At 43.1% G+C, this 27,846-nt stretch overlaps 1 protein-coding gene across 1 annotated transcript in view; it reads right to left on the reverse strand.

Annotated features, from left to right (window-relative positions):
• Positions 1-27,846, reverse strand: part of LOC143974427 (scaffold attachment factor B2-like) — a 117,949-nt gene that overhangs the window by 49,915 nt on the left and 40,188 nt on the right. The window contains exons 9-10 of the mRNA XM_077475804.1: positions 19,568-19,671; positions 7,955-8,067 (exon numbers count right to left, since the gene is read on the reverse strand). Of these exons, the coding sequence (XP_077331930.1) occupies positions 7,955-8,067; positions 19,568-19,671 (217 nt within the window). The remainder of the gene's footprint in view (positions 1-7,954; positions 8,068-19,567; positions 19,672-27,846) is intronic.

A 27,846-nucleotide genomic window follows, 5' to 3' on the forward strand; every position in this document is an offset into this window, starting at 1 on the left:
ATTGACACCAGAAGTTCTCCTCGTAGGATGGAGACAACCGATTGGATTGACGCCATGCAAAAAAAGAGCAGATATTTTAGGAATCAAACTATTTTTGAGATCCAGAATGTCCATTTGGCACTGAAAAAAGGTTTGAAACAAACCAACCCCTGCTCTTACATGAGGACCAACATGATCACTTTTTGCCAAAAGATGGTCCAATGCTTGAAAGACTTTTTCTCTGGATCCTTAGGAACGTTTGATCTGAGAATATAGGAATTCTTGGAATTCCAGTTTGTACCCTGGAGCCATTGAGGAAGTCCCCATCTGTCTCGACACTCTTCCTACCAGAACCTTGAGAACTGCAGACGTATTCCCCCCCTACTCGAGCGAGTGGGGGCACCTCCTCATAAGGAGGCTTTAGTATTTTGCAGGTTTCCTCCCCCAAGCCTTCTTTTGTCCTTGGGGTTGAGGATTACCTTTTGAACTTGACGGCCGCCATGACTGCCTGGAGGCTGAAGCACAGGAGAAGGAGCTTGTTAAAACAAGGATGTTTACTCCTTTTCTTAAAATGTCAAAGGGGTACTTTTTCCCACTAGAATTTCTTTGGACGTATTACCCAAATCATCCCCAAACAGCCGTTTCATTGCAAAAAGGAAGACTACACAGGAGCTTCTTGCATGGCGCGTAGCGAAGGGCGCAAGGCCTGAAGGATAGAATCTCTCATAGCAACTATTGCAAACAAAACTGCTAGTAGCTTGCCAGATAGTGGGCCTGCTGAACAGGTTAACCTTGAGCACCTGTTTAAACTGATCTCTCAACAATTAACCAATTACTGTCAGTGAAGGCTGAGACACTCAACTTGCCAGAGAATTAAGTGTTTTTTTTATAGGAGTGTCAATTTTGTATCCGTCGGATCCCTAAGCATTTGAGCATTGTCTGCCGGACAAGTCAAACGTATTCACAGAGGATATAGCAGCATTAATTGCTGGTATAACCCACTATTTGTGAAATTTTTCTTCCATAGGATAAAGTGTAAAAAAATGTTTTAGGAGGGAAAGAATAATCTGGGTGATCCCACTCAGATAGAAAAAAGCTTTTCCAGCAATTAATAGACAGGAAAGGCATGCACAGCTTGAGGCGGCTTTAGCAAACCCACTCAGTTAAGGGTACATAAATGTGGAGCCGACCGTTCAGTAAAAATTTGCACCAATTTAACAGATTGTGAAGCTGATCCACCCTGCATTTTACCCTCAGAAGGGTCAGCTTCTTCAAGGTCCCAAGGGAATTCATCTTCTCCCGCCCCCAGTTCCTCAGTTTGAGGGTCCTGGGTAATGGAAGAGACCCTGTCGGATTTTGTCACACACAGTGATGTTAAAGCCACTAACCTTTTTTCCAATCCTATCATGGTCAAGGAAAAAATACCTTTTTAGTAATATAGACAGGGGCTGCAGTGTTGAAAACAGTTGCAAACATGTCATGGCCCCGTGCTTACTCTGACCAGCCACCCCCTCAGAGGAGGATACCATTGTAGAGATGAGGAGGCTTTACAGAGCTTAAGGGAGACCCTTTTAGCCCTTATTGGGAGTGTTTAATTCCCCCTTCTGACCTTAGCCCAATGAACAAAGGCAGAGAGGCTCAAGCAGTGGATGCAATTTCTTGTAGTAATAGTCCAGCCACTGCTGGTGCTGCTATTAAAGCTCAGCCTAATGCTATTAGTAAATGTGTCAGGGAATGCCTGTGTCACCTCTTACATGCCCCTCTGCTATTGTGTCCCCGCCAACATCTGCGGCCAGCAAAAATTAGCTTTTAAACATACTCCCACGCTGGACGTTGGAGGATGCCAGCGCTGTGCTTCAATCATATCGCACCCCCACCGCCCACCTTTCAAAAGAGGGTTTTCCCCGCACGAGATGCAGGCCTCTGATCCGACGGGATTGGCATGTTTTTTTTTTTGGGGGGGGGAGGCGTGGACCTGTAACAAGCCGTGAAAAAACAGAGCGGCATCGCCGATAGTTTTTGGCTTCCCCCTATGCAGGGGGTGTTTTGTGGAAGAAACTCCCCCCCAATATTACTGGAGGTCTGAGCTGCTCTCCAGGGGGAAGCCTGCAGCTTCTGTGACACCGAGTCATGTCTGAGGAAAGCATGACAAGGTACGTGCTCTACAGAGCCCCCAGTGGTGACTCTTAAGTATGAAAACATTTACTTTTTTAAAAGGAGATATTTCATAAGAACGTTTAAAATTTCCTTAGAAACCTCCACAACAGACCCAATCTTCACCACTCATGATGGGCTCCGTTACAAAACCTTCAGGAACCGGGGACCCTGTGGGAACCCACACTCCTCTACCTGTAAAGCACCCCGCCTTAAAAAAAAAGCTCTGGATCTCAGGGTCCAGCTCTGTAAAAAGAGAAGCGTTATGGGCTCAACTTCGTTTTTTCCACCACAAGGTCCACTGCATAGCTGGCCCCAGCAAGGATTGCTCCAGTGGAGCTCAGCAAAGCACATCTTTACTCGTGACCAACACGAAAAATGGGAAAAAACAGGTACTCCCAGTAGTGGGAGGGGTTATATGGAGAGGCAACTTCCTGATTAGGGTGTGCCAGTGTCCATCACCTGAAGGTGGCATTTAACCCACATAGCAATTACTATGGCCATGTCCCGTGATGTACGATTAAGAAATAAAGGTTTACTGTAGATAGAAGACACTGATACACCTAAAACACTAGCAAAAAAATAAAAACACAGGCTTACTGGGGTGGGTTATAGCTTTGTTTGCCAGTATACAATCACCTGAAGGTAGCTGCAGTGCCCATTTAAATATGAATACCATTAGAATGGAAGTATTGGAAGGGGGATATTTCCTCTATGGATAGGGAGGCTTGGGAGGATTGTTAAGAGCAGGGCTCTTCGGTTAGGTCATACTGGAAGGCCGTTTTTAAACCTTGGACTACAACTTAATTTAACACCCACTCTAGCCCTACTGGGAATCCCAGACTATGAGCAGCACTCACCACTCCAAGCTTCTCATATCGTATTTCCTGTACTATGCCAAAAAAGAAATTGATGAAATGGTATTCATTGGCTCAACCTGATGTGTATGGTAAACACAGCTCTCCCTTTATATAAAAATGTCATTGTCAAATTTCCAATGGCATCCCCTATTTGAATAACATGTGATCCCCTTGGACCTTGACTCTCCCTTTAAGTAATTGTTTACCATCTTGGTGAATGATATTGGAAGGGATCGATGTTCTCCCATTACTAGCCCCTTTTTGCCTCAAGTTGTCCTCTCAACCCCCTTTTTAAAACTTTATCCTCCCTAATCTTTTTCCCTTCCAATGGTTCTTACTTTGAATGGTCTAAGGTTATCAGTGTGTACCCCAAGGTTCAGTGTTGGGACCCTTACTTTTTAATATCTTTGAAATTATACTTTTACTCTCAGACCCTATAGCATTGATAGTCTTTGCAGATGACACCAAGCTGTGCAGTGGAACAACATCCTTACAGGATGTCTCCAATTTACAAGCGGACCTCAATGCACTGTCTAATTGGGCGACTATGTAGCAGATGAGGTTTAATGTTGATAAATGTAAAGTTATGACTTGGGGGCTAAGAAAATGCATGCGTCATACATACTGGGGGGGGGGGGGGTACAACTGGGGGGATCCATAGTGGATAAGGATCTGGGGGTTTTGGTAGATCATAAGCGCAACAACATGCAATGCCAAGCTGTGGATTCCAAAGCGAGCAAAATCCTTTGTATTGAGAGGTATGGACGCTAGAGAGCGATATTTTGCCCCTGTAAAAATCATTAGCAAGACCTCATCTGGAATATGCAGTTCAGTTTTGGGCACCAGTTCTCAAAAAGGATATTGGGGAACTGGACAAAGTGCAGAGAAGGGTAACCAAACTGATGAGAGCCAGAGTAACTCCGTTATGAGGAAAGATTAGAGGACCTGAATTCTCTTAAGAGGACCTGAATTCTCTTAAGAGGACCTGAATTCTCTTAAGAGGACCTGAATTCTCTTAAGAGGACCTGAATTCTCTTAAGAGGACCTGAATTCTCTTAAGAGGACCTGAATTCTCTTAAGAGGACCTGAATTCTCTTAAGAGGACCTGAATTCTCTTAAGAGGACCTGAATTCTCTTAAGAGGACATTAAGGAGAGATATGACCAACATGTACAAATATTTAAGGGGTCCATATAGTGAATATGGTGTTATTCACTTTACGGTCAACACAGAACAAGGGGGCACTCTTTACATGTAGATATGGAAAGGTTTATTTACATTAAGAGCTGTGAAAATGTGGAATAGACTCCCTCCAGAGGTGGTTCTGGTCAGCTCAGTACATTGCTTTAAGGCCTGGATTCTTTCCTAAATGTACATGTTACTGGATACTGATAATTATAGGTAAAGATGATCCAGATTAAATCGGATTGCCTCTTGAGGGGTCGGAAGGAATTTGTACCCCCTGCTGTAGCAAATTAGATCATGCTTTGCTGGGGTTTTATACAAGGACATTGGTGATTAACTCCACCAAGCACCCGACTGCCCAGGTATTGGATCAAGCATCGGAGCATTTGCCCCAATCGTATCGGTGCAACCCCATGCATTTTTCTTGTGGCTGCAATTTTCCATAGGTACAGAAGTTCATTCAAATTATTAAGCTTCTTTGCCAGAGCAAAACATGGCCACAGGGAAGCTGCAATTGTGTGAACCTAGCCTTATTCATCAATAATATAAAAAAATTGGAAGCGAAAAGAAAGCTGGACAGAAGTGCCAAAATAACAGTACACTTTGAAAAAGCAAGATTTATATCTAAATTATTACCATAAGGCTACAGTTTTAGAACAAAATGGCAACCCTTATGTTTGAAAACATTTATAAACACATTTCTAATATAAAGTCTTGTCACAGGAACAGATGTCCACCCCATTGGAGTTTTTTTCCCCCTCACCTATTGCTCAAAAAGACTCAAGAGGGTTATTGCTATTGTCAGGATAGCACAACTTTTTGCTCATCTCTGCTTTTTTTTTTGCAAGTATGTCATTTTAACTCTGCCCTTTATTCTCCATCGACAAGCTCCTCACAAGAACTGCAGGGGGAGGCTTGTCAGCTAAAGAGGTTCCGAGCAAGTGCTTGGGGGGGGGGGGGGGGTGGACAAAAGCTCCATTGTCAGATGGCCACGGAGGGAGAAGGGGGTGATCTGTATAACAGCTAGCCTTAGACAGCACATTTGTTCGCAGTATTTATAAAAAAAAGAAAGAAGAAGAAGTGTAGGATTTTATTAAAGGTCTCCTTTACAACTGTACAGACACGTGCTTTCCTACACACAAATAATTTAGGTCTCAGAAAGAACACACAGAAAACCATTGTGCCATATTTGCACAACAATGGAGCTCTGAAGAGTAGTGTGGTAAAATGCAACATGCCTGTGTTTTTCTGCACGGAAACTCAGTCCATGCATTTCTATTCACCACAGAAACAAACTAATTTTGAAAATTCTATAATGTCCCCACTGCTCATAGAGAGCAAACGCCAGCCAGCACAGGAAAACAAATTTCCTGAGGGCCAGTGTGAACGAGCCCTATATAGAACCTAATACAAAATTTCTGTAAACCATCAAAATGTAATGATTTTATAAAATATGTCCACCCCCTCAAACAATGTATTCCTCTAACAATTTGGAGTCTTAACTATTCACTGGACAATTCACCCAGTGAATATTTCACAAAAAGATTCTCGCAGAGACCCAACAGAATTCAATTCATCCGTTTCAGACATTCCATTATGAATGTAGCTGATGGTAAAACTTGCCTAGTGAAAAGGTAAAAGTAAAAAAAGGTTTATAAAAAAACAAAAAAACAAAACAAATAACCACCGACCCACGCACATCCCCCTTATTCAAGACGGTGATAGGAAAATAAGTCTTGGGGACTGGAGTTGAGAAACACTGCTCTAAAGGCGTCCCCAACAGGTCATATTTTCAGGATTTCCCTGATGAAATGGCAGTAATTACTAAGGTAGTAAATATAGGTAGTGAAATCACCTGTGCATCTGGGAATACTGAAAACATGACTTGTTGGGGAGCCTTGAGGACTGGAGTTGAGAAATACTGCTTAAGACAACAGAATAGAACTTGCTTTTGCAAAGCTTAGGCTCCATGCACACTGAAGCGCAAAAAAGCTTTTTCTGGATGCCAGATTGCTGGCAGAAACCGCTGGTTGAAAAACATGCTTTTAATAGCGTTTTGTACTAGCGTTTATGGGCGTTTTCAATAAAAATACACAGAGGACACTCAAAAAATCCCAGTGGATTCCAAACTCCAACAATGCATTGAAAAAATAGAATGCTGAACACCAACGCGTGTTTGAGCGTTTATCTTTTTTGGCGTTGAAAAACAGCCATTTAAAACGCAAATTTCTGGTGAGTGGAGTTTATGGGCTTTTAAAAAAAGATGCCCAAACTCCAATAAACTGCAGTTCATCAGCTCCAGTGTGCATGGAGCCTTATACTGCACTTGATGTAAGATTGCTGATGGATCAACTCCCTTGCAGAAGATTAGAGGACCTCAATGGAGAAACTGCAGAAAAGCATGTAGTGTTTTGCCGCAATTTGCGTTTAAATTGCCCAACAAACTGGCCAAAAGAAAGCATTAAAAAAAAAACAAAAAAAACAAATTGAAAACGCTTGTGCAAAAAAAAAAAAAATGCAGAAACTGATCAAAAGCAAACTGCATAGGTGTGAACCCAGCCTTATGCTGGCCATACACAATTTTCAGACGAGAGTATTCATTATGAAAAATCTTTGTACATTCACTGAAAGAATGAAGGTCATTTGAAAATTTTACTTGCTTTTAACATGAACGTAATTTCTGAACGAAAACCCATACACTGAAAATTCCTTTGACCAATTTTCCATCACTGGCTGAAAACGAACGTCGATTTGACCCCAGTAACACTTAGAAAATCGGACAAACGTCGTATAATGAATATTGTTTAGAAGTCATTGTTTTTATATGGCCAGCATAAGTGAAAGCAGGGGCAGGTAGCTTTTATCAAGCCACCAGCCTATGACAAGAGAATATAATTTTTTTTCTTTAAATAAAAAAGCTGATATAAATAAATAATATATAAATAAATAAAAACACACACTATTCTGTCTGTTATTCTCAGAATGGATTCAAGATTTTGCTCCCGAACCACATTGTTGGTCATTTATATTAAACTGCATAGAGATATTCAAGAATAAATTACCTTTTATTTAAAAAAAAAATAACATTAACTAGGGGTGCAACGGATCATCGCCAATCCGCACGGGTCATCCCGTTCGGATCGGCACATCCCGCGATCTGCGGAGCGCTCCGCGGTCTCGGCCGTCTAGCTCCGAAGCAGCGGCAATCTTTCTACACCCAGGCTGTTTACATTGTGATCGCTCGGACGGTTCCTCTCTGTACTAATCTGTACAGTGGAGGGGAGAAATCGGATGGAAGCAGCCATCCCTTCATACCCTGCCTGCCCATGCTCAGCCGAACCCAGCCAATATTACAGTGGGGGAGATTGTGGATATTACAGTGGGGACTATATGGTGGTTTCACAGATTTTTGCAAATTAAATTTGCTGATCCGAAAAATTATCCAATCCGTGAGTTTGATCCGTTGCACCCCTAATAACTAAATTATACACACTTTTTTTTTTTTTAAGGTTCTGATCCGATTAATTGAAACAAAGCGCCCCAACCAATAGATTATGAAAATAATTAGTTGTAGCCTTACTAGATTTAAAGGGTAAGTTCACCTTACAGATATTCTGCAACGGTGATCTTACACTGTAAAACAAAGATCAATGTTCTTTAGTTCCCATTATTAGTTTTAACAATTTAGACAAAAGTACAGGTTTACTTTACTAGTCAAACTATGCAAACTTGCAATGTATTGTATTTAATTAAAAAATATATATATTATATATATACCCGACTTGCTAGTCCTAGATCGATCACTCCTGTGGTCATCCTTGGCTTTTTCCTTATCAGTCGTTTTATCATCCCCTTTATCAGAAGTTTCATCTTTTAAGCTTGGGGAAGACCTGCGCAAAATGTTTATTCACATTATTCACAATACAAAAATTGCTTCAATCACAGTTGTAAAAAAATTATACACTTTCCATTAACAAAAATAGTATAATACTCCTGTGTCACCCCCTACCAGCAATATTAAATGAACCCTGTGATATAGGTAGTTGCAGACATCAATCTGCGCTCCGGGAAAACATATAAGGATTATAATAAAGGATGCCGTCCTACTTTTCTCATTAGGTGTGTGAAAATTACACCTACTATGTGTGAACAAATCAAACACAAATTTGCGTTGTATCATAAAAAATTACACCGTACATAAATTCAGTGCAACATCTAAATTCCACATTAACCACTTCAATATAGGGCACTTTCACCCCCTTCCTGCCCAGGCAAATTTTCAGCATTGTCACACTTCAAATTAAAATTGCCATGCTGTACACAAACACAAATTTTTATCTTTTTTAACAGAGCTTTCTTTTAGTAATATTTAATTACCGGATTATTTATGGATGGCACTGGCAGGCATCACCGGTGGAGCTGCACCGATAATCATTGCATTGATAATCATCCCCCGTGAGGAAAAGCCGCTTATCGGCTGTCCTCTACTCGCGCAGACAGCACGTGAGTAAAGGAATGCCTATCAAATTGGCATTTCCCCATTTACACTGATCAGCTGTGAATTGGACATAGCTGATCACATGCTAAAGAAGCCCACATCATAGGCCCTTTGTGATCGGAGATGCGGCGTATCCGAGCAACCCACCTTACCACCGATAGCCAAGCTGTGCAGGCCCCCAGGGGAGCTCACAAGTGGCTTGTTCTGAAGGACAGTCATATGACTTCCAGTCAGAACAATTAAACCACCGCCTGCCCGCCATTTTACCATGAGCTGGGCAGGAAGTGGTTAAACCATACATTAAAATAAAAAGAAAATTCTTGATGAACATAGATCAATTCATGATGAGTCGTGCTGCTTTCATGAATATAGTCAGCTTATGATAGACAAGTCCACACGGTGTTGCTTCAAGCATACAAACTTCATCCAACTTTATCCTTTACCATTGTCCGTGGCTACTACCATCTTATATATTGCTCTCACTTTATAGTGTAGGTCCAATTCCTATACCCATTATGTCCAACCGCACGTTTTCCCTTCAATGGGATGAATGATTCCTCCTTTTACCTCTGAGACAGTATAGGACATGGGATGGCTGCAATACGCAAAATTCACTGTAGAGGTATACCCCTTTATGGGGCAAGGACTTGACTTGGTGAAAAGCTTAAAAATAATAAGTCCTCCATGATGAAGTATGTATATAAAAGGAAACGATTACAATATTGCACTTACATGTAATCAGACTAAACATGCTTTACTTAAAGTACATCGGCGGCAAGCATCCGCTCTGCACTTCTGGCATTGGTACAGACTGATGTCACACAGCTTTACCCTCAACACTGCTGAACCTGGGAACTCTGCTGTGTCTGGTGATGTCTCCTCTTGCTGAGCAAACTGGGATCCTGGGAACCTGGGTGACGTCAATCTGTATTGAGGTCTGAATTGGAGAGCAGATGCTCGCTGCTGTAATATTATAATAAATGTGCTCATTTATATACATACTGCACCATGGAGGACCTTTGCTCTGCGCCTTTCACAGTACCCAAGTGAAGTCCTGGCCCCTTAAAGGGGTATACCGCCATAGTGAATGCCATTGAGTGTTGGAGCCATCCTGCAGGAGAAGAGAACTAATTACCCCATTAAAGTGCAAGTGTGCAATTTGACCTAATGAGTATATTGGGTCTCCATTATGAGAGGTGGTGGTAGTCACTGAAGAGGTGAAGGATGGTGTTAGATTGAGAAGGATAAAGTTGAGTAAAGATTCTCAGATGGTGTGCATGAAGCAACAGTGTGAACCTGTCCATCATAAGCCGACTATATTCACAGACGCAACATGGTGTGGCCTCTTAAAAGCGGATTTACATTCACTGAAGAATATAGTTTTTGTATTGTTTAAACATGGAAATTAGATGTTGCACCAAGATGTACAGTATTTTATTCTATAAACGCAAATTTGTATTTGCTTCATCAAATTGAACATGTTTGCAGGTTTAGAGTTAATGTTTACATAACTTGTATATTTTTCACACATTTCATGAGATAAGTAGGGTAGCATTCTTGATTATAATGTCTATTAACACATGCTAAAAGACAATTACTATAATGGCCCCTATTCACTCTTGGTATTGCCAAATCACAGATATCCTGAGAGGCAGTGTACTAAACCTCTGTGCACACACAGAAAACCTTGCTGGCAAAAAGTGACCATATAAAAAAGAATTGGCAACACTGTGAGCTGATGCGCTACCAGTCTGTCAGGTCATTTGGACCTGGAAGAGACTGGCGGTACATCTGTGCATGCACCGGAATTTAAGATGGAGAGAGGGGCGAAGTTCCACTTTATGTAATGCCTGGAAGGAGAGATTAAAGTGAATGGGGGGGGTTAAACACCTATAGTCAGTACACAATAGGAAAAGCAATATGAATGCGCATATAGAAAAGCACTCAATGTTCCACCCAAAGAAACAAATGTGTTGTGTACCAAAATGTGATGAAACACACTTAAGATTCTAGTGCCATCTGTCACCAGTGCCACATACCCCCGTCACCGGTCATTGTCCTGGTGCTCCAGGGCCTTCAAAAGTGTAATAGGTAGTCAACAATTTAGATGTGTAATTTTTGCTCCTAGAACACATGGTGCTCCCTGCATGTTGGGCCTCTATGTGGCTAGGCTGTGAAAAAGTTCCACACGTGGCATCGAAATACTCGGGAGGAGTAGCAGAATGAATTTTGGGGCATCATTTGTGGTAAACACATGCCATGTGGGAAGTAACCTATTACAATGACAATTTTGTGGAAAAAAATAAAATCTTCATTTTGCAAATAATTGTGGGAAAAAAAACACCACCTAAAACCTCACCATGTATCTTACTAAATACCTTGGAATGTCTACTTTCAAAAAAAGGGTTAATTTGGGGGGTATTTGTACTTTCCTGGCTTGTTCAGGTCGCAAGAAATGATAGGCCACCAGTACATGAGAAAATGACAGATCGTGGTTCCGAGCTATTTAGGAACTCACGATCTGTCTTTCCTCACAGAACAGAGTACAGCTACGACGGATTGTGCCGACCTGCTGCAGTAGCACGACGGTGGCTGGTCAGCAAGTGGTTAAAGACTGCTTTTTCTCCAGAAGTAGGCTATAGATATTTGTTTTTACACACACAGTTGTGCTCATAAGTTTACATACCGTGGCAGAATTTTTCAGAGAATATGTACACCACAAAAAAATTAAATAATTTTTCACTCATGGTCAGCGTTTGGCTGAGGTCATTTTATGATTAACTGTTTACTCTTTAAAATCAAATGCCAAAACTACCCTAGTTGACACAAAGGGGTTTGAATGGCTATTAAAAAATGTATCCATCCTCACCTGTTTGATTGTAATTAGCATGTGTATGAAGTCAATGAGTTTCTGGACTCCTGACAAACCCTTGCAACTTTCCTCCAGTGCTGCACTGACAGTTCTGAATTCTTGGTCATGGGAAAAGCAAAAGAATTGTCAAAGGATATGCGGGAAAAGGTAGTTGAACTGTACAAAACAGGAAAAGGAAGTGTTCAAACTCTAATCAAGAAGTGGAAAATGAGGGGTTATGTTGAAACCAAACCACGGTCAGGTAGACCAACTAAAAATTTCAGCCACAACTGACAGGAAAAAAATTGTTCAGGAAGCAAAGAAAAAACCCACAAATAACTTCAGGTGAAATACTGTGAAAACGTGGTGTGGCCGTTTCAAGATGCACAATAAGGAGGCACTTAAGGAAAGATTGGCTGCATGGCCGAGTTGCCAGAAGAACGCAATTATTATGCAAATGCCACAAAGTCTCCTGCTTAAAAAAAAGAAAAAAAACACCTAACCCAGAAGCAAGCCTCAAACCTTCTGGCACAAAGTCATTTGGATTGAGGAGACCAAAATTTAGCTTTTTGGCCATAACCATAAAGAGTCAAAAAGGCCTATGATGAAAGGTACACCATTCCTACTGTGAAACACAGAGGTGGATCGTTGATGTTTTGGGGATGTGTGAGCTACAAAGACATAGGAAATTTGGTCAAAATTGATGGCAAGATGAATGCAGTATGCCATCAAAAAATACTGGAGGAACATTTGCATTCATTAGCCATAAAGCTGCGCATTGGACTTACTTGGGCATTCAAAAACAACCAAGATCCAAAACACAAGGCCAAATCGAGCTGTCATTGGCTACAGCAGAAGTGTAAAGGTTCTGGAGTGGACATCTCAGGCTCCTGACCTCAATATCATTGAGTCACTCTTGGGAGATCTCAAACGTCTGGTTCATGCAAGAGAGCCCAAGAATTTACAGGAACTGGAGGCTTTTTGCCAAGAGGAATTGGCAGCTTTACCATCTGAGAAGATAAAGAACCTCATCCACAAATACCACAAAAGACTTCAGTCATTGATGTTAAAGGTGGCAAAAACAAGTTAAGAACTGGGGTAAGTAAACTTTTGATCAGGGTCATTTGGGTAGTTTGTTGCAATTATGATAAAAAAAAAATAAAAAAAAAGTGTAAACAGTTGGATAATAAATTGCTTCAGCCAAACACTAACCATGAGTAAAAAAATAAAGTTTGTGTCATTCATATTTTCTGAAAAATGGCCAAGAAATCCTACATTCTGCCAGGGTGTGTAAACCTATGAACGGTGTAATATGTTTGAAAGAGAGAGATAGTATAGAGAAAATATAATAAAAAAAAAAAAAAAAAAAAAAAAAAAACACACAAACTGCTGCTACTAAACATCTTAGGCCTGGTTCACAAATAAGGGGTTTTCTGGTGCTTTCTGCAGAAGCACTCTACAGTTCATTTAACGTGGTTTCCTATGGGACATGGTCACATCTGCTTTTTTCAGCCACTGCGTATTTGGAAAGGGTCAAGGACTTTCATGCAAAATGGTGCTTTTTTGGCTTAATAGACTTCAATGAAGAAATTTTAGAAAAGCATGTAGTGCGTTTTTTGCAGCAATTTACGTTTTTTAACCACTTCCCATCCCGTGTAAAGTCATACAACGGCCACAAGGTGGTACGCTCATCCTGGGTGCCCGACATAGGATGTCGTCGGCTTCCCAGTATCACTCGGGAGCTGATGCGCATGCCAAATGGTCCCAAAATAGTGTCAAGTGTCCAATATCACAGCCCTGACAAATTGCAGATCGCTGTCATTACTAGTTTAAAACAAACAAACACTAAATGTGGATATTACAGCAAAAAAAAAAAATTTGTATTTAATTTTTTTTTCAAAATTGCTGTGCTTTTGTTTAGATCGCAAGAGGTGATCAAATACCACCAAAAGAAAGCTCTATTTGTGGGGAGGCATCAATCTTGTTTGGATACAGCGTCGCACGACCGCTCAATTGTCATTCAAAATGTTACAGCGCTGAAAGATGAAAATTGACCTGGGCAGGAAGGGGGTAAAAATGCCCTGTATTGAAGTGGTTAGTCTGTCCAACAACAAATAGCACAAAAAAAATGCAGCAAAATCGAACATGCAAAAAGCAGTGTAGAAACAGATCAAGAGCAAACTGCATCAATTTTCGGACTAGAATATTCATACAAAAAAAAAAAAAAAAAAAAAAAAAAAAAAAAAAAAACCCCACACCCCATCATTGTACATTCGCTAAAATAATGCCGTTTGAAAATTTTACTTGCTTTTAACATTCCTTTTTTAAAATGTATGTAATTTCTGAACGAGAACCACATACACTGAAAATTCCTTTGAACCAACAAGGTTTCTATTCTGCTCCTTCGAAATTTTCACATCACTGGTTGAAAAGAACGTCGATTTGACCCCACTAACGATTACAAAATCGAAACGAATGTTCTTAAAACTACATTTACAGGGAGTCCCCGGGTTACAAATAAGATGGGGTCTGTAGGTTAAGTTTGGTAGCAAGTTGGAACAGGTAAATTTAACCACTTCCAGAACGCCCAGTCGTTTTACGTCGCTACTCTGAAGAGGAATACCGTTATGGTAGCAGCTAGCTACCATAACCCTTGTTACCTTCTTCAGCAGGCTGTCGTTTCAAGATAAAAGTGGTCTCTGGTAGATTCGCCACGAGATCCCTTTTATCGCTGCTTACCAGAGCCGTCGGTAGCGGCAGAGGCGTTTGGATCCCCTCCCTAGCCTGACATGGAGACGAGTGAAGAGGAAGATGGCCCTCAACTGTCTACATATTATTGCATATATTATGCAGTTTTGTCTGAAAATGAGCAAAACAGATTTTAATTTCTTTTTTCTTAAATAAAAAAAAATATGATTCGAGTCAGATTTACCAGATTCAACCTCTAATAGTATATACAGTTTAATCGCTGTCTGTTATTCTCAGAGTGGATTCGAGATATTGGTCCCTAACAATATAGTTAGTTATATTTACCACTTCATATAGTTATTTAAGAATAAATTGCTTTTTTATACTTTACATATTAACCTAAATTTGTACAGCACACTTTAAAAAGGTTATATTCTGATAAAAAAAAAAAAAAAAACGCAAAAAAATTAAAAAATAAAAGAGCAAAAAACAAACTAATCGATTGTGAATATAACACCCTTGATGAAGTTGAAGTTACGCGTCGGGAAGAGTGTGTGGACGTCACTTCTGGCTACGGCCATGACCAGAAGTCTTGTATTTGATATGTTTTTTTTTGTCTGGCCCGTGTTGCCATTTTTATTTTGTAAGCCAGTTTTTTTATGCAAGATTTTTTTTTTAAATAAATGCGCAAAAAGCTTTTAACATTACTACATCATGGGAGGACCTTCCTTTTTCTTTTGCTCTAGACATTGTGGAATTTGGAGATATTTCTATTAGGACAAGAGACCGAGCTACTGCAGTGACCCTCTGAAAGGATTTAAAGCTACCGCCTGAACGGCTACTGTGCACACTCCTAGACATGTTTTTGGGTCTACCTTTGAAAAGGCTGGTACCACTGGGGGAGGATTCTACCAAGTGTATATGTGATTTCCTTATACTTTAAAAGTGGACTCCCACACCTGCCCTTTTCCCCCCTCATCCCCATTTGTCCATATAGGAAAAAACGTATCCAAGGAAAAATAAGACATAACATCGGTTCTAATCAACTTGGATGATTAGATCTCTTTCAGAATGCACTTTATTTGCACAAGGCATTGCACTTTATAAATGGTGCAACTTTAATATTAGAGTATTAATTTACCATCCTAGTATTGATATATTGGACTATTCACACTAATCTTTGGACTGCACTTTATTAGGAGTACTTTTAAAAGACTTCTATCATTAAGTTGTTTGGACTACTATGATTATTGTACTTACATTTTATGTTTATTTGGATCACTTTGTGGGTGAAATCAGAACTTTTTTGACCACCATTTATGGATATGCTTATTCCCTGTTGAGACTTTGTTTAGACATATCAATTTATTCACAGTTTTGCTTTGTTGGCTTTTAATTTGCGCTACATCATTTTATATACACATATTTAAGGGTGTTGCCAACACTTTAGAAGTTTAGCCGCTTCTGATTCCCATATATAGCTACACTTATTTAACACAGATTGGTTAGCGCATTAGTACTTCCCTTTTGACATTAATCGATTATGGAAATTGTTAGTTGCAGCCCTAGTTACTGAAAGTATTGGATTAAAAAAAAAAAAAAAAAAAAAAAAAAAAGGATAGATAATTTTTTTTTTTATAAAATATGCATTTATTTTTTGTTTAATTTATTTTTATTTGGGAACCTGAAAAGCATTGCATCCACAATCAGATCGTAGGAGCTATGCAGGCTCTGTGTGCGAGTGGTTTGCCATATATTGTACGGCCAAGCAGTTACACATTAACAGGAAACATCAATGAAATGCCAAGCATACCAAAAAAACTGTCTATTGTGTTATACATTATGTATATTTATAGGTCATTTTAAAAATTGTGAAGGCACCAATGAAAGAGTGCAAGTTAGAAAATTCACACAATTTTAAAATTTTCAAATAGTGAGCTTTACCACATTTAGTAGTTATTTTCTTTGGTGAAACCTTGATATATCAAATTATCTGCATATAGCATATCAATTAAGTTGGGATTAAAAAACAAAAAAAAAAAAAAAAAAAAAAAAAAACAGCAGCTATTCCATTATAATTAGGTTTGAGGTTAGAAATAAAACCAGGAGTTTTCTGAGTAATGGAGAAGCAATGAACTTGTGTGCAAAGCAAATTGAAGAAAAATAACTAGAAGTGAAATGAGCTTAACCAGTTGCCGACCGCCGCACGCCGATGTACGTCGGCAGAATGGCACGGGCAGGCATAAGGACATACATGTACGTCCCTTGCCTCCCGAGGGTCGGGGGCCCGATCGGGCCCCCGCCCGGTGCCTGCGGCGGTCGGTATTCGTTCGGGAGCGATCCCGGACGAGGGGACGGCCATTCATTCATGGCCACCCCCTCGCGATCGCTCCCGACGAATAGAAATCCCCGGTGACATCACTTCCTCTCCTGTAATGTAAACACAGGAGAGGAAGTGATGTATTCTCTCCTCTGTCGGTAGTTTTCGTTCCGACACGGAGGAGAGCAGATCGGTGAGTTGCACCAACACTCTACACACACAGTAGAACATGCCAGGCACACTCACACCCCCCCTTTACCCCCCGATCACCCCAATTACCCCTGCCCCCCAGTCACAGTGACACCAATGTCATTTTTTTTTTGCATTGGTGTCATTTGTGACTGTAATAACTGTTAGGGCAGTTAGGGTTAGCCCCCTTTAGTTCTAAGGTACCCCTCTAACCCCCCCAATAAAGGTTTAACCCCGTGATCACCCCCCGTCGCCAGTGTCACTAAGGCTGGGTTCACATTGCAGCGGTTTATGAGAACGAATGTGATTCGCACCGCACTGCAGTGCAAATCACATCCGATCTCTGTGCGATTCGAGTTCAGCCATTCGCCACACCCGCCGCAAATTCGCACGGGACCCTTTTTTTGGCCCGCAGCAGAATCGGATCGCATGGGTGTTCACACCATGCGATCCGAGTTTGCAGATCGCACTGCGATATGCGAACTGATCTGGGGTTGTCAGTAACATTTCACTGACACTCCCAGCAGTTCGCATAGGGCAGTGTGAACTGCCGCCGGGAGGCATGCGATGCGGGAACCCGCCGCGGATTCGCGGCGTTTCCGCATCGCTCCAGTGTGAACCCAGCCTAATAAGCGATCATTTTTCTGATCGCCGTATTAGTGTCACAGGTGACGCTAGTTAGGCAGGTAGGTATTTAGGTTCGCCGCAGCTTTTTATAGCGCCAGGGACCCCCATATACTACCGCATAAAGCCCCCTGATTGCCCCCTAGTTAACCCTTTCACCAGTGATCACCATATAACTGTTACAGGTGACGCTGGTTGGTTAGTTATTTTTTTATAGTTTCAGGGCACCCGCCATTTATTACCTAATAAAGGTTTAACCCCCTGATCACCCGGCGGGTGTCATTTGTGACTAATAACTGTTAGGGCAGTTAGGGTTAGCCCCCTTTAGTTCTAAGGTACCCCCCTAACCCCCCCAATAAAGGTTTAACCCCGTGATCACCCCCCGTCGCCAGTGTCACTAAGGCTGGGTTCACATTGCAGCGGTTTATGAGAACGGATGTGATTCGCACCGCACTGCAGTGCAAATCACATCCGATCTCTGTGCGATTCGAGTTCAGCTATACAGATAGTATGGCTGAATTCGTGTCGCACCCGCCGCAAACTCGCACGGGACCCTTTTTTTGGTCCGCAGCAGAATCGGATCGCATGGGTGTTCACACCATGCGATCCAAGTTTGCAGATCGCACTGCGATATGCGAACTGATCTGGGGGTGTCATTAACATTTCACTGACACTCCCAGCAGTTCGCATAGGGCAGTGTGAACTGCCGCCGGGAGGCATGCGATGCGGGAACCCGCCGCGCATTCGTGGCGTTCCCGCATCGCTCCAGTGTGAACCCAGCCTAATAAGCGATCGTTTTTCTGATCGCTGTATTAGTGTCACAGGTGACGCTAGTTAGGCAGGTAGGTATTTAGGTTCGCCGCAGCTTTTTATAGCGCCAGGGACCCCCATATACTACCGCATAAAGCCCCCTGATTGCCCCCTAGTTAACCCTTTCACCAGTGATCACCATATAACTGTTACAGGTGACGCTGGTTGGTTAGTTATTTTTTTATAGTTTCAGGGCACCCGCCATTTATTACCTAGTCTCACTAGTGTACCCCTAAATTTAGGGGTGTCTACTTTCCAAAATGGGGTCATTTGGGGGGGGTTTGTGCCATCTTGGCATTTTATGGCCTTCAAAACTGTAACGCCCTTAGAAAGCCTGAAGGCGGTGCTTGGTTTTCGGGGCCCCGTACGCGGCTAGGCTCCCAAAAAGTCCCACATATGTGGTATCCCCGTACTCAGGAGAAGCAGCAGAATTTATTTTGGGGTGTCATTTCACATACGCCCATAGCATGTGTGAGCAATATATCATTTAGTGACAACTTTGTGTAAAAAAAAAAATAATTTTTTTTTGTCATTATTCAATCGCTTGAGGCAAAAAAATAAAATATTCAATGGGCTCAACATGCCACTTATCAATTTCCTTAGGGTGTCTACTTTCCAAAATGGGGTCATTTGGGGGGGTTTTGTACTGCCCTGCCATTTTAGCACCTCAAGAAATGAGATAGGCAGTCGTAAACTAAAAGCTGCGTAAATTCCAGAAAACGTACCTTAGTTTGTAGATGTGACAACTTTTGCGCAAACCAATAAATATACAATTATTGACTTTTTTTTTACCAAAGACATGTGGCTGAATACATTTTGGCCTAAATGTATGACTAAAATTGAGTTTATTGGATTTTTCTAATAACAAAAAGTAGAAAATATCATTTTTTTTCAAAATTTGCGGTCTTTTTACGTTTATATCGCAAAAAATAAAAATCGCAGAGGCAATCAAATACCATCAAAAGAAAGCTCTATTTGTGGGAAGAAAAGGACGCAAATTTTGTTTGGGTACAACATTGCATGACCGCGCAATTACCAGTTAAAGCAGCGCAGTGCCAAAGTGTAAAAAGACCTCTGGTCATTTACCAGCAAAATGGTCCGGTCTGAAAGTGGTTAAAGAAAAGTAAGGGAATTACAAACAGCAACAGAGAAGGTGGGTGGTGTACGTGAACAAATACCCTGCTGAATCAAAACTTGTGACGTAGTGTCCCACAATGTTCTTTCCCCAGCCTGTAACTGGAACAAACTCATCCTATTTTATTTATCCTTGTACCTCCAATCTAATTTTTAGGGACTAGGAGGCAATCGGGTATAAATGAAAGCACTTCCATTGACATCTGCCTTCCCCTTATTCAAGGTGAAGCGATAAAAAAAAAAAAAAAAAAAAAAAATAAAAAAAAATATCCTTACTTTTCATACTTGTCTGTTGAACGCCGCTGGTCACTGCTTGATGACTTTTTTGGCTCACTCTCTTTTTTTTCTGAAGGTTTCTTACCAGCGGGCTCATTTTTTGCCTACAAGGGTCAACCAATACACATTAACAGAGAAACCAACATCTAGTTATTAATCCGATAAGTAGAGTGGATTAGGGCCTCTACTGCAGACATTACCGAATCAAAATGACACAATTATGTTAAAAAATGCTGACAAACTAGTCTACACATACACTGCATGTCTTGGTGCAAGTTTGTGATTCCCAAGACAACCACTTTGAAGAGTGGCGAGAGGCGGCACGCAGCCCCAATCACCACCTTGAAGGACATAACAACATTACTTCCAGTCCAGGCTATTTATTTTTTTTTTTTAACATACATCATGGGACACAGAGTCTATTATTGAGCATCTATGGGTTATACGCCATCTCTAGGTGAATGAACACTGGTCTTAGATAGGAAGTGACCCCCTATATAACCCTTCCCATATAGGAAGTATATACGTTTAACAGTGTCTGCAAGGTGGCCCAGAAGGCCCTGGTTACCGGAGATTGTGAGACTGACAATAGACGGGTCACGGACGCTTCCACGTCGCACCGATCTGTCTCAAAGTCCTATTTTCCACCACAATTTACAGTCTCTAAATTTGAGGGCATGGCTATTAAAGCCAGGGTGTTGAAGGACTGTAGCATCTCGGGGAGCAGTGGTGTCTACCCTAGTGAATGCTAGAAAAGCTGTCATTAGGAAGATCTATTATAAGGTCTGGAAGACTTATATTGCTTGGCGTGAAGCCAGAAAATGGCATCCTCGAAAATACATGATTGGGAGAATTCTCTTTTCTACAGTCAGCTGTGGAAATCAGATTGGCTTGGAGTATGATCAGAGGTCAGATTGACTTACTATTCCAAAGGCCTTTAGCCTCCCACTCGCTGGTCCAAACTATTTTGCAGGGGGCAACTCATTTGCTTCCCCCCAGTACATCACCTATATGTCCTTGGGACTTGAATTTGGTGCGGTGTTACAGAAACAAACATTTGAGCCCATCAAGGAAATTCCATTAGACTTGCTTTCACCTTCCTGATGGCCATCACCTCAGCTAGAAGGGTGTTGGAGTTGGCGGCCCTTTCATGCAGGGAACCGTACTAGAACCTTCAACACAACATGGTTGTGTTACAACCCATTCCCTGTTTGCCAAAGATTGTGTTGGCCTTTCATTTAAAATCAGGATATTATTTTGCCTTTTTTTTCCTCTCAGCCTCATTTAGCGGAAGAGACGACTGCATTCCTTGGACGTTGTCTATGTAGTCAAGGTTTATTTGTCTAGATCTGTGGAGATTAAGGATCAGACTTGTTTTACCAAAAAGGACCCAAGAAGGGGAATGCAGCTTCTAAAGCTTCCACTGCCAATTGGGTCGGTCAATTGGTTATTCAGGCCTATGGTCTGAAACGTAAAAGCTCCTACCTTTAGGGTAAGCTCATTCTACCAGTGGTGTAGGAACCTCCTTGACTTTTAGCCATCAGTGGCTCCGATTTTTAAAGGCCGCTACCTTGTGTTCAGTGCATACGGTCACCAAATTTTATCAAGTGGATGTACGAGCAGCTGAGGATTTGGTTTTCAGCTACAGCATACTGCGGGCTACCGTATAAGGTCTGATGGCTATTGTTTGGCAGGGAGTCTCCCTCCCCTTAAGGTAATTGCTCTGGGACGTACCAGTAGGTAGTGAATATTAGCCTAACTCTGTTTCCCATGATGTATGAAAAATAGGATTTTTTCATCATACTTACCTGTAAGATCCTTTTCATGGAGTACATCATGGAACACAGATCTCTCCCATACAGGAAGTACATCAGTTTTGTAGAAAGCACCGAATCGTTAAGAGGGGAAAGATCTGTCTGTGCCCCATAAAGTACTCAAAGGATTTTACAGGCAACGATGATGAAAAAAATTCCATTTTTTTTTTAAAGGCAAAAGATACACACACACACACACACACACACACACACACACACACCTTTAAGTGCCCCACAATTCCTTCATGCTCACGCACAGAAGCGAAAGCATAAAAAAAAAAACCTCTTGCACACCCCTAAACTGTATTCACACATGTGGGGCACCATCGTGGACATTAGAGCGAGAGCAATAATTCTAGTGCTAGACCTCTTCTGTAACCCTTTGATGCCTTTACAGGCTGTTTAAACGTCACCTATGGAGATTTTCAGGTAACGTAGTTTGTCGTCATCCGAGTGTGCGCAATTGTAAAGCGCAACATGTGAGGCATTAACATCTTTCATATTGTACAAAAAATTGAGGTATATACATTTTATCCAAGCAGATTTTTTTTAACCACTTCAATACTGGGCACTTTCACCCCCTTCCTTCCCAGGCCAATTTTCAGCGCTCTTGCACTTTCAACTTGCCACCCAGGTGATTCTGACTTTCCTCATGTTCATGCTAGCAAAAATAGGATTTTTGTACTCACCGTAAAATCCATTTCTCTGTAATTCACCGACCGACACAGCTCCTCTCTAACTAAATGGGTTTATTAGCCTGCCACTAGGAGAAACTAGGCAAAAAATTGTAACAATACACAGAATTGTCAGTCCTGCCCAGGGGGCGGACCCTGTGCTAACAACCCTCCCTGCTGCCCCAGCAGCTTCAGTACATCAACAAGCATACAACGTAGAGAAAAGGAGGGGTGGGTGCTGTGTCGGTTGTTGAATTACAGAGAAAAGGATTTTACGGCGAGTACAAAAACCTATTTTCTCTTTATATTCACCGACCGACAGCTCCTCTCCAACTAAATGGGACGTCGTTAAGCAGAGCCAAACGAGTGGTGGGAAAAACAGCATATAAAAAAAAAAACTTCATCCACCATGGCAAGTGGGAACTAGTGAAACTAAACCCACAAAAAAAAAAAAAAAAAAAAAAAAAAAAAAAAAAAAAAAAAAAACACAAAACAACCCCCCCCCCCACCCCCCGCAGTGTTTGCAAAAACACCACCATATAACCGGGTATCCTCAATCGGAGTGATCCCCAAGACCGCAACATTGTGGAAGTAATGCAACAGTGCATTAACAAAACAGTACTGCGTTTTTATCGAAAAACCAGGAAAAAAAAAATCTCAACTGCAACTACACGGCCACCTGCAAAACTTTGCGGCCAAAACAGACAGTCGATGCACTGACGTCTACCTTGTAGAACTTGGTAAACGTATGGACAGATGACCAGGTCACTGCCTTGTACACCTGTGCGACAGACGCTTGGTGTCGGAAAGGCCCAAGACGTTCCGATTGCTCTTGTAGAGTGGGCCGTGACAGGAAAGGGGGGCACCTGAACCTTCAAGACGTAGGCTTGGATTACAATCTGTCTGATCCCCCTCTAGATGGTGGCCGATGAGACCGCCATACCCTTCTTTGGAGCAGCCACCGAAACAAACAGTGAGTCTGACTTCCGAAAGGGAGCCGTGGCAGACAAGTACACCTTCAGAGCCCTAACCACAGAGCGTGAAGGGCCACCTCCTTGGGGTGCTTTGGCTTAGGACACAACGATGGTAATACAATGTCCTCACTGATATGAAAAGCCAAAACCACCTTCGGTAGAAAGGACGGTTGTGGATGCAACACCACCTTATCCCTGTGAATGATCAGATAAGGCAACTTGCGTGACAAGGCCGCCAATTCCAAAACCCTCCTGGCCAATGGGATGGTCACTAGAAAGGCCACTTTCTGGGAAAGAGTTAACAGGGCAATCTCCCTGAGGTTTTCCAACAGTGGATTTTGAAGCGCTAACACCAGGTTCAAATCCCATGGGGGTAACGGCGGACGCACCGGAGGGACTACATGTCGTACCCCCTGAAGGAAGGTACTCACTAATGAGCGAGGTGCCAGGGGGGGGGGTCGCTGAAAAGACAGCCAATGCTGAAATTTGCCCCTTAATGGTGCTCAACGCCAACTTCTGGTCTACTCCTTGCTGAAGAAACAGCAGGATCCTGGACATAGGATGGTATCCGCGCTCCTTTTCCTTCTCCTCACACATGGAGATGTAGGCCTTCCAGGTACGATGGTACATCTTCTGTGAAGAAGATTTTCACACCTTCAACATAGTTGGAATCACCGAGTCCGACAGACCCTGCTTCCTCAGCATCTGGCTCTCAAAAGCAATGCCATTAAAGCCAGCGATGGTAAAGCAGGATGAAAGATTGGACCTTGAGACAGGAGGTCCTCTCACAGCGGCAGTCACCAGGGAGAGTCTGCCACCAGACGCAAAAGGTCTGCGTACCAGGGCCGCTGAGGCCAATCTGGGGCAGCCAGGATTACTGGAATTCCCACTGCTTCCACTCTGCGAAGCAGACGTGGCAACAGTTTTGGAGGAGGAAAGGCGTAGATCAGCTGGTACTGATCCCACGGAGCCACCAGCCGTCTGACGCGTCTGCCCACGGATCTCTTGTCCTGGACAAGAATCTTAGCACCTTCCGATTGAGATGGGAGGCCAATAGATCCACATCTGGCATGCCCCACTTCAGGCACAGCTGCCAGAATATCTCTGGATGCAATGCCCATTCTCCTGGGTCCAGCATCTGTCGACTCAGATAGTCCGCCTGCCAATTTTCCCTGGGATGTAAATGGCCGGCAGGGCCGGTACGTGTCGCTCTGCCCACCGAAGTATGTGAGTGACCTCCCAAGCAGCGGCTGAGCTCCTTGTTCCCCTTGGTGATTTACGTAAGCCACCGTTATGGCGCTGTCCGACTGTACCCTGATCGGATGCCCTTGAAGACTCAACGACCATGTGTGGAGGCACAGCCTGATCGCTCTCAACGCGAACAGATTGATCGGCAACTTGGATTCTTCCGTCGACCAGAGGCCCTGAGCCGACTGAATCCCCATCACTCCACCCCAGCCAGATAGGCTGGCGTCCGTTGTGATTACCGTCCATTGGAGAGGCAGGAACGACTTTCCTGACCGAATCACCGGGGATCTCAGACACCAAAGCAGGGAGTGATGGACTGGCTCACCTGGATCGAGCGATCCAGGGACAATGGAGATTTGTCCCACTTCGACAAAATCTCCTTCTACTAGACCCTGGTGTGAAACTGGGCATACCGCACGGCCTCAAAAGAGGCTACCATGAGTCCCAGGACTCGCATGCAAAAGCGAAGTGATGAGCGCTTGCGATTCCACAGTTTTATTGTGGCTCTGAGGGTCTGCACCTTGGCTGAAGGGAGAAAGGCTCTAGCTTCCTTGGAATCCAGCAACAAGTCTAGGTACTCCAGATGCTGGGTCGGTACAACCACCGACTTATGTTCAACAGCCACCCAAAGTCTACATGGAGATCGCAACATCCTCCTCCGAGGCGGAAGATGCTCGGAGGAGATAGTCTAGATATCCCACGATCGCGAACCCGCGTTGTCGGAGCCAAACTGATAGTGGGCTTCCCCAACTGCAAAGTGAAGAAACTTTTGGTGCCGCAGACATGTGTATGTGCAGTTACGCATCCTGGATGGCCAGCGAGTCCCCGTGATGGAGCGCAGCGACTACTGAGCGAATCGATTCCATCCTGAACCTGTGCAATTTTACAAAGTGATTGAGGGATTTTAAGTCCAAATTGGATGTACTCCTTCCTTCTTGGGAACCACAAAGATTTGAGTAGAATCCCTGGAAGCGTTCCGATTCCGGAACTGGTACAACCACCCCTTTGACTCAGCAAGTCCCTTACCGCCCCCAACGGGGCCTCCCGGCGAACCAGGGACACGGGTATGCTGGAGGGGAAGAATCTGTTTGGCGGCCAAGAGAGAAATTATCTTGTAGCCTGTGGAAATCAGATTGCAGACCCATTGGTCGGCTAAGCAGGAGGACCACTGGGCTGGGAATCATCCTCACTGTCCGACCGGTCCTGGGTCAGCCTCGTCTGAGAGGTCAGAGCAGGGGTCACCAGCCGCAGCAGGGCCCGAGTCTGCATCAGAGCTCTCTCCAGAGGACGGGGGGGGGCAGGGGCCTTTTTTATGCACCTTTCCTTCCACGCACCGCCTCTATTTTAGCAACTAATAAGTTAAGGACCGCCATCAGGGTGTCCATGGGCACAGCACCATCCACAGGTGACCCGATGCAATAGCCTGTATTTCGAGGGAAGAAACACCAGTTTCTGAAGCCATGCTGACCCTACCCTGTCTGCCACCTGAAAGGGGACTTGGGACAGTGAAGGTCCCATCCTCCTGCTGCCGCTGTCTGGGGGGGCTCCTAGTGCCAGACTCACCACCCTCAGGTGTTCTGTATCAGTTACTAGCCTTGCCTGTAGTCCCCAGGAGGTTACCCAAGTGCAGAGTGAAGCTGTGTCGGCAGCAGAGAAGAGCGGTGAAACGATCTGCAGAGCTTGCATCAGCGTTCAGGGAATGGCTGCCTAGCGTTCTGTATACGCAGGAAGCGGCATATAATAGCACATAGCATGCCGACACTAGAGAGCTGCGGTAAAAAAATAAAAAAAAATAAAAAAAGCGCTCAGGCTTCAAGAAAATGGCCAATGATCTGAATAGGGAAACCTACAGAAAATGGCTGCTGAAGCTCACAAGGGGGAACCTGCTCTGCACCTATCCAAAATGGCCGCCGGACAGCACCATGCGGTGAAAGGAACAGTGCAGCCTCAAACACAGCAAAATATCCCCACAGGCACCTTTTTGGGACCGCCCACACCGGAGCCAGGACCATCGCTAACCGCACAGACCCCCCCCCGGGAGGAGGGAAGATAGGGACGTGGGAAAAAGAAAAGGTGGCCCCCGAATCGACCTCCCAGGGAATGCCCAGTTGCTCACCCCACCGAAGCAGGGAGAGCCTTACTTACCAGTCCTGAAGAGCTGGGAGACATACCATCACAGACCCACTAGTGGCAAGCGGACAAACCCATTTAGTTGCAGAGAGGAGCCGTGTCAGTCAGCGAACATAAGAGAAATATACTTTGAACACCCAAACATTGTATTTTTTGAAAGCAGGGACCCTACCTAGAGAATAAAATTCCAGGGTTGCTGCAATTTTTTTCTGCTGCACCATTTTGAAAAATGCTAATTTTCAGGAAAAAATGCACTTGAATTTTAGTGCACACAAATAAAATAAGACCTTTTTTTGTGAAATATAAAAAGATGTTACGCCAAGTAGATAGATACCCAAACATGTCACCAATTTAGAGTTTAAAACAACTTACAACAAATTATTGCTTACACTCTGTTGTTCATGACGATACCTCACATGCGTGCAGGACCTACTTGCGCATTTGTGTGAGCAAAAAATAAAACCTAAAAATGTAAATCAATTTTTATGGGCACCAATATGCCACACTTATGGGCACAGCTGGGGCTTTACTTTTTAAGCAGGCCCTGATTACGTGTCCTGATGTGGCTGATCGGCTCTCCTCACCACACTGTCAGTGTGAGGCGAGAATAGCCAATTCTGGCACTACCGCATTTACATGCAACTGGCTGTGATTGGACACAGCCGATCACATGGTTAAAGAGCTATGTCATTGGCTCTGTACAGAGATCTGGGTCACGCCGTGTCCTAGGGGTGACGTCCCAGAATGAGAGCAGCCCCACTCCGTCATTTGACGGTGTGAGGGCAGCAAGTGGTTAAATACTAGCCCGTTAAATTTTTTTAAATCAACTTTGTTATCACAAGGGATGAACATTATTCTCTGTCATAGTATGGACACTGATAGGTACTCTTTACTGAGAGATCTATGGTATATTAGGCTTAAAGAGCAACACGATCAGGGGGGGGCAGTGTATCTGTGCTCAGCTGGACTTAGAGGTCACAGTAGTGCTGGTCTTCCTATCCACACCAGAGCCCAGCAACAGGTGTGGAAAGGGTCCCCCTTCCACATCCTGTAGAACTGATCAGGTGCCTGTAAAGCTCGTGGATCGCTTTTACAGAAAAGCTCATCACCGGCTGCAAATTGAGGACATAGGTGCATCCTACGGGCATGAAGTGGTTAATATAGATGAGCCATTGCTACCCACCCCCTGAATAAATATTCCCAATTGTAACAAACAAGGAATAGCTATAGAGAATACCAACTGTCCCAGGCCACATAAGAGATAAGTGAGGGTCATTGTCTGTCACAAGCACATTGTTAAGTACTGCTGAAAACCACATAAGCTTGGGCAATGGGATGCAGTGTCCATGCTTAAGAGGTTTTTTTTTACCTCATCTGGAATACTAAAAACTGAAGTTTAGCCTGCTTCTATTTTGCCTTCCTTGGTTTCTCTACTCAGA

The sequence above is a fragment of the Lithobates pipiens genome, unplaced genomic scaffold (assembly GCF_037356315.1).
Source record: "Lithobates pipiens isolate NorthernLeopardFrog02 unplaced genomic scaffold, aLitPip1_a1.2 Scaffold_13, whole genome shotgun sequence".
Taxonomy (NCBI): domain Eukaryota; kingdom Metazoa; phylum Chordata; class Amphibia; order Anura; family Ranidae; genus Lithobates; species Lithobates pipiens.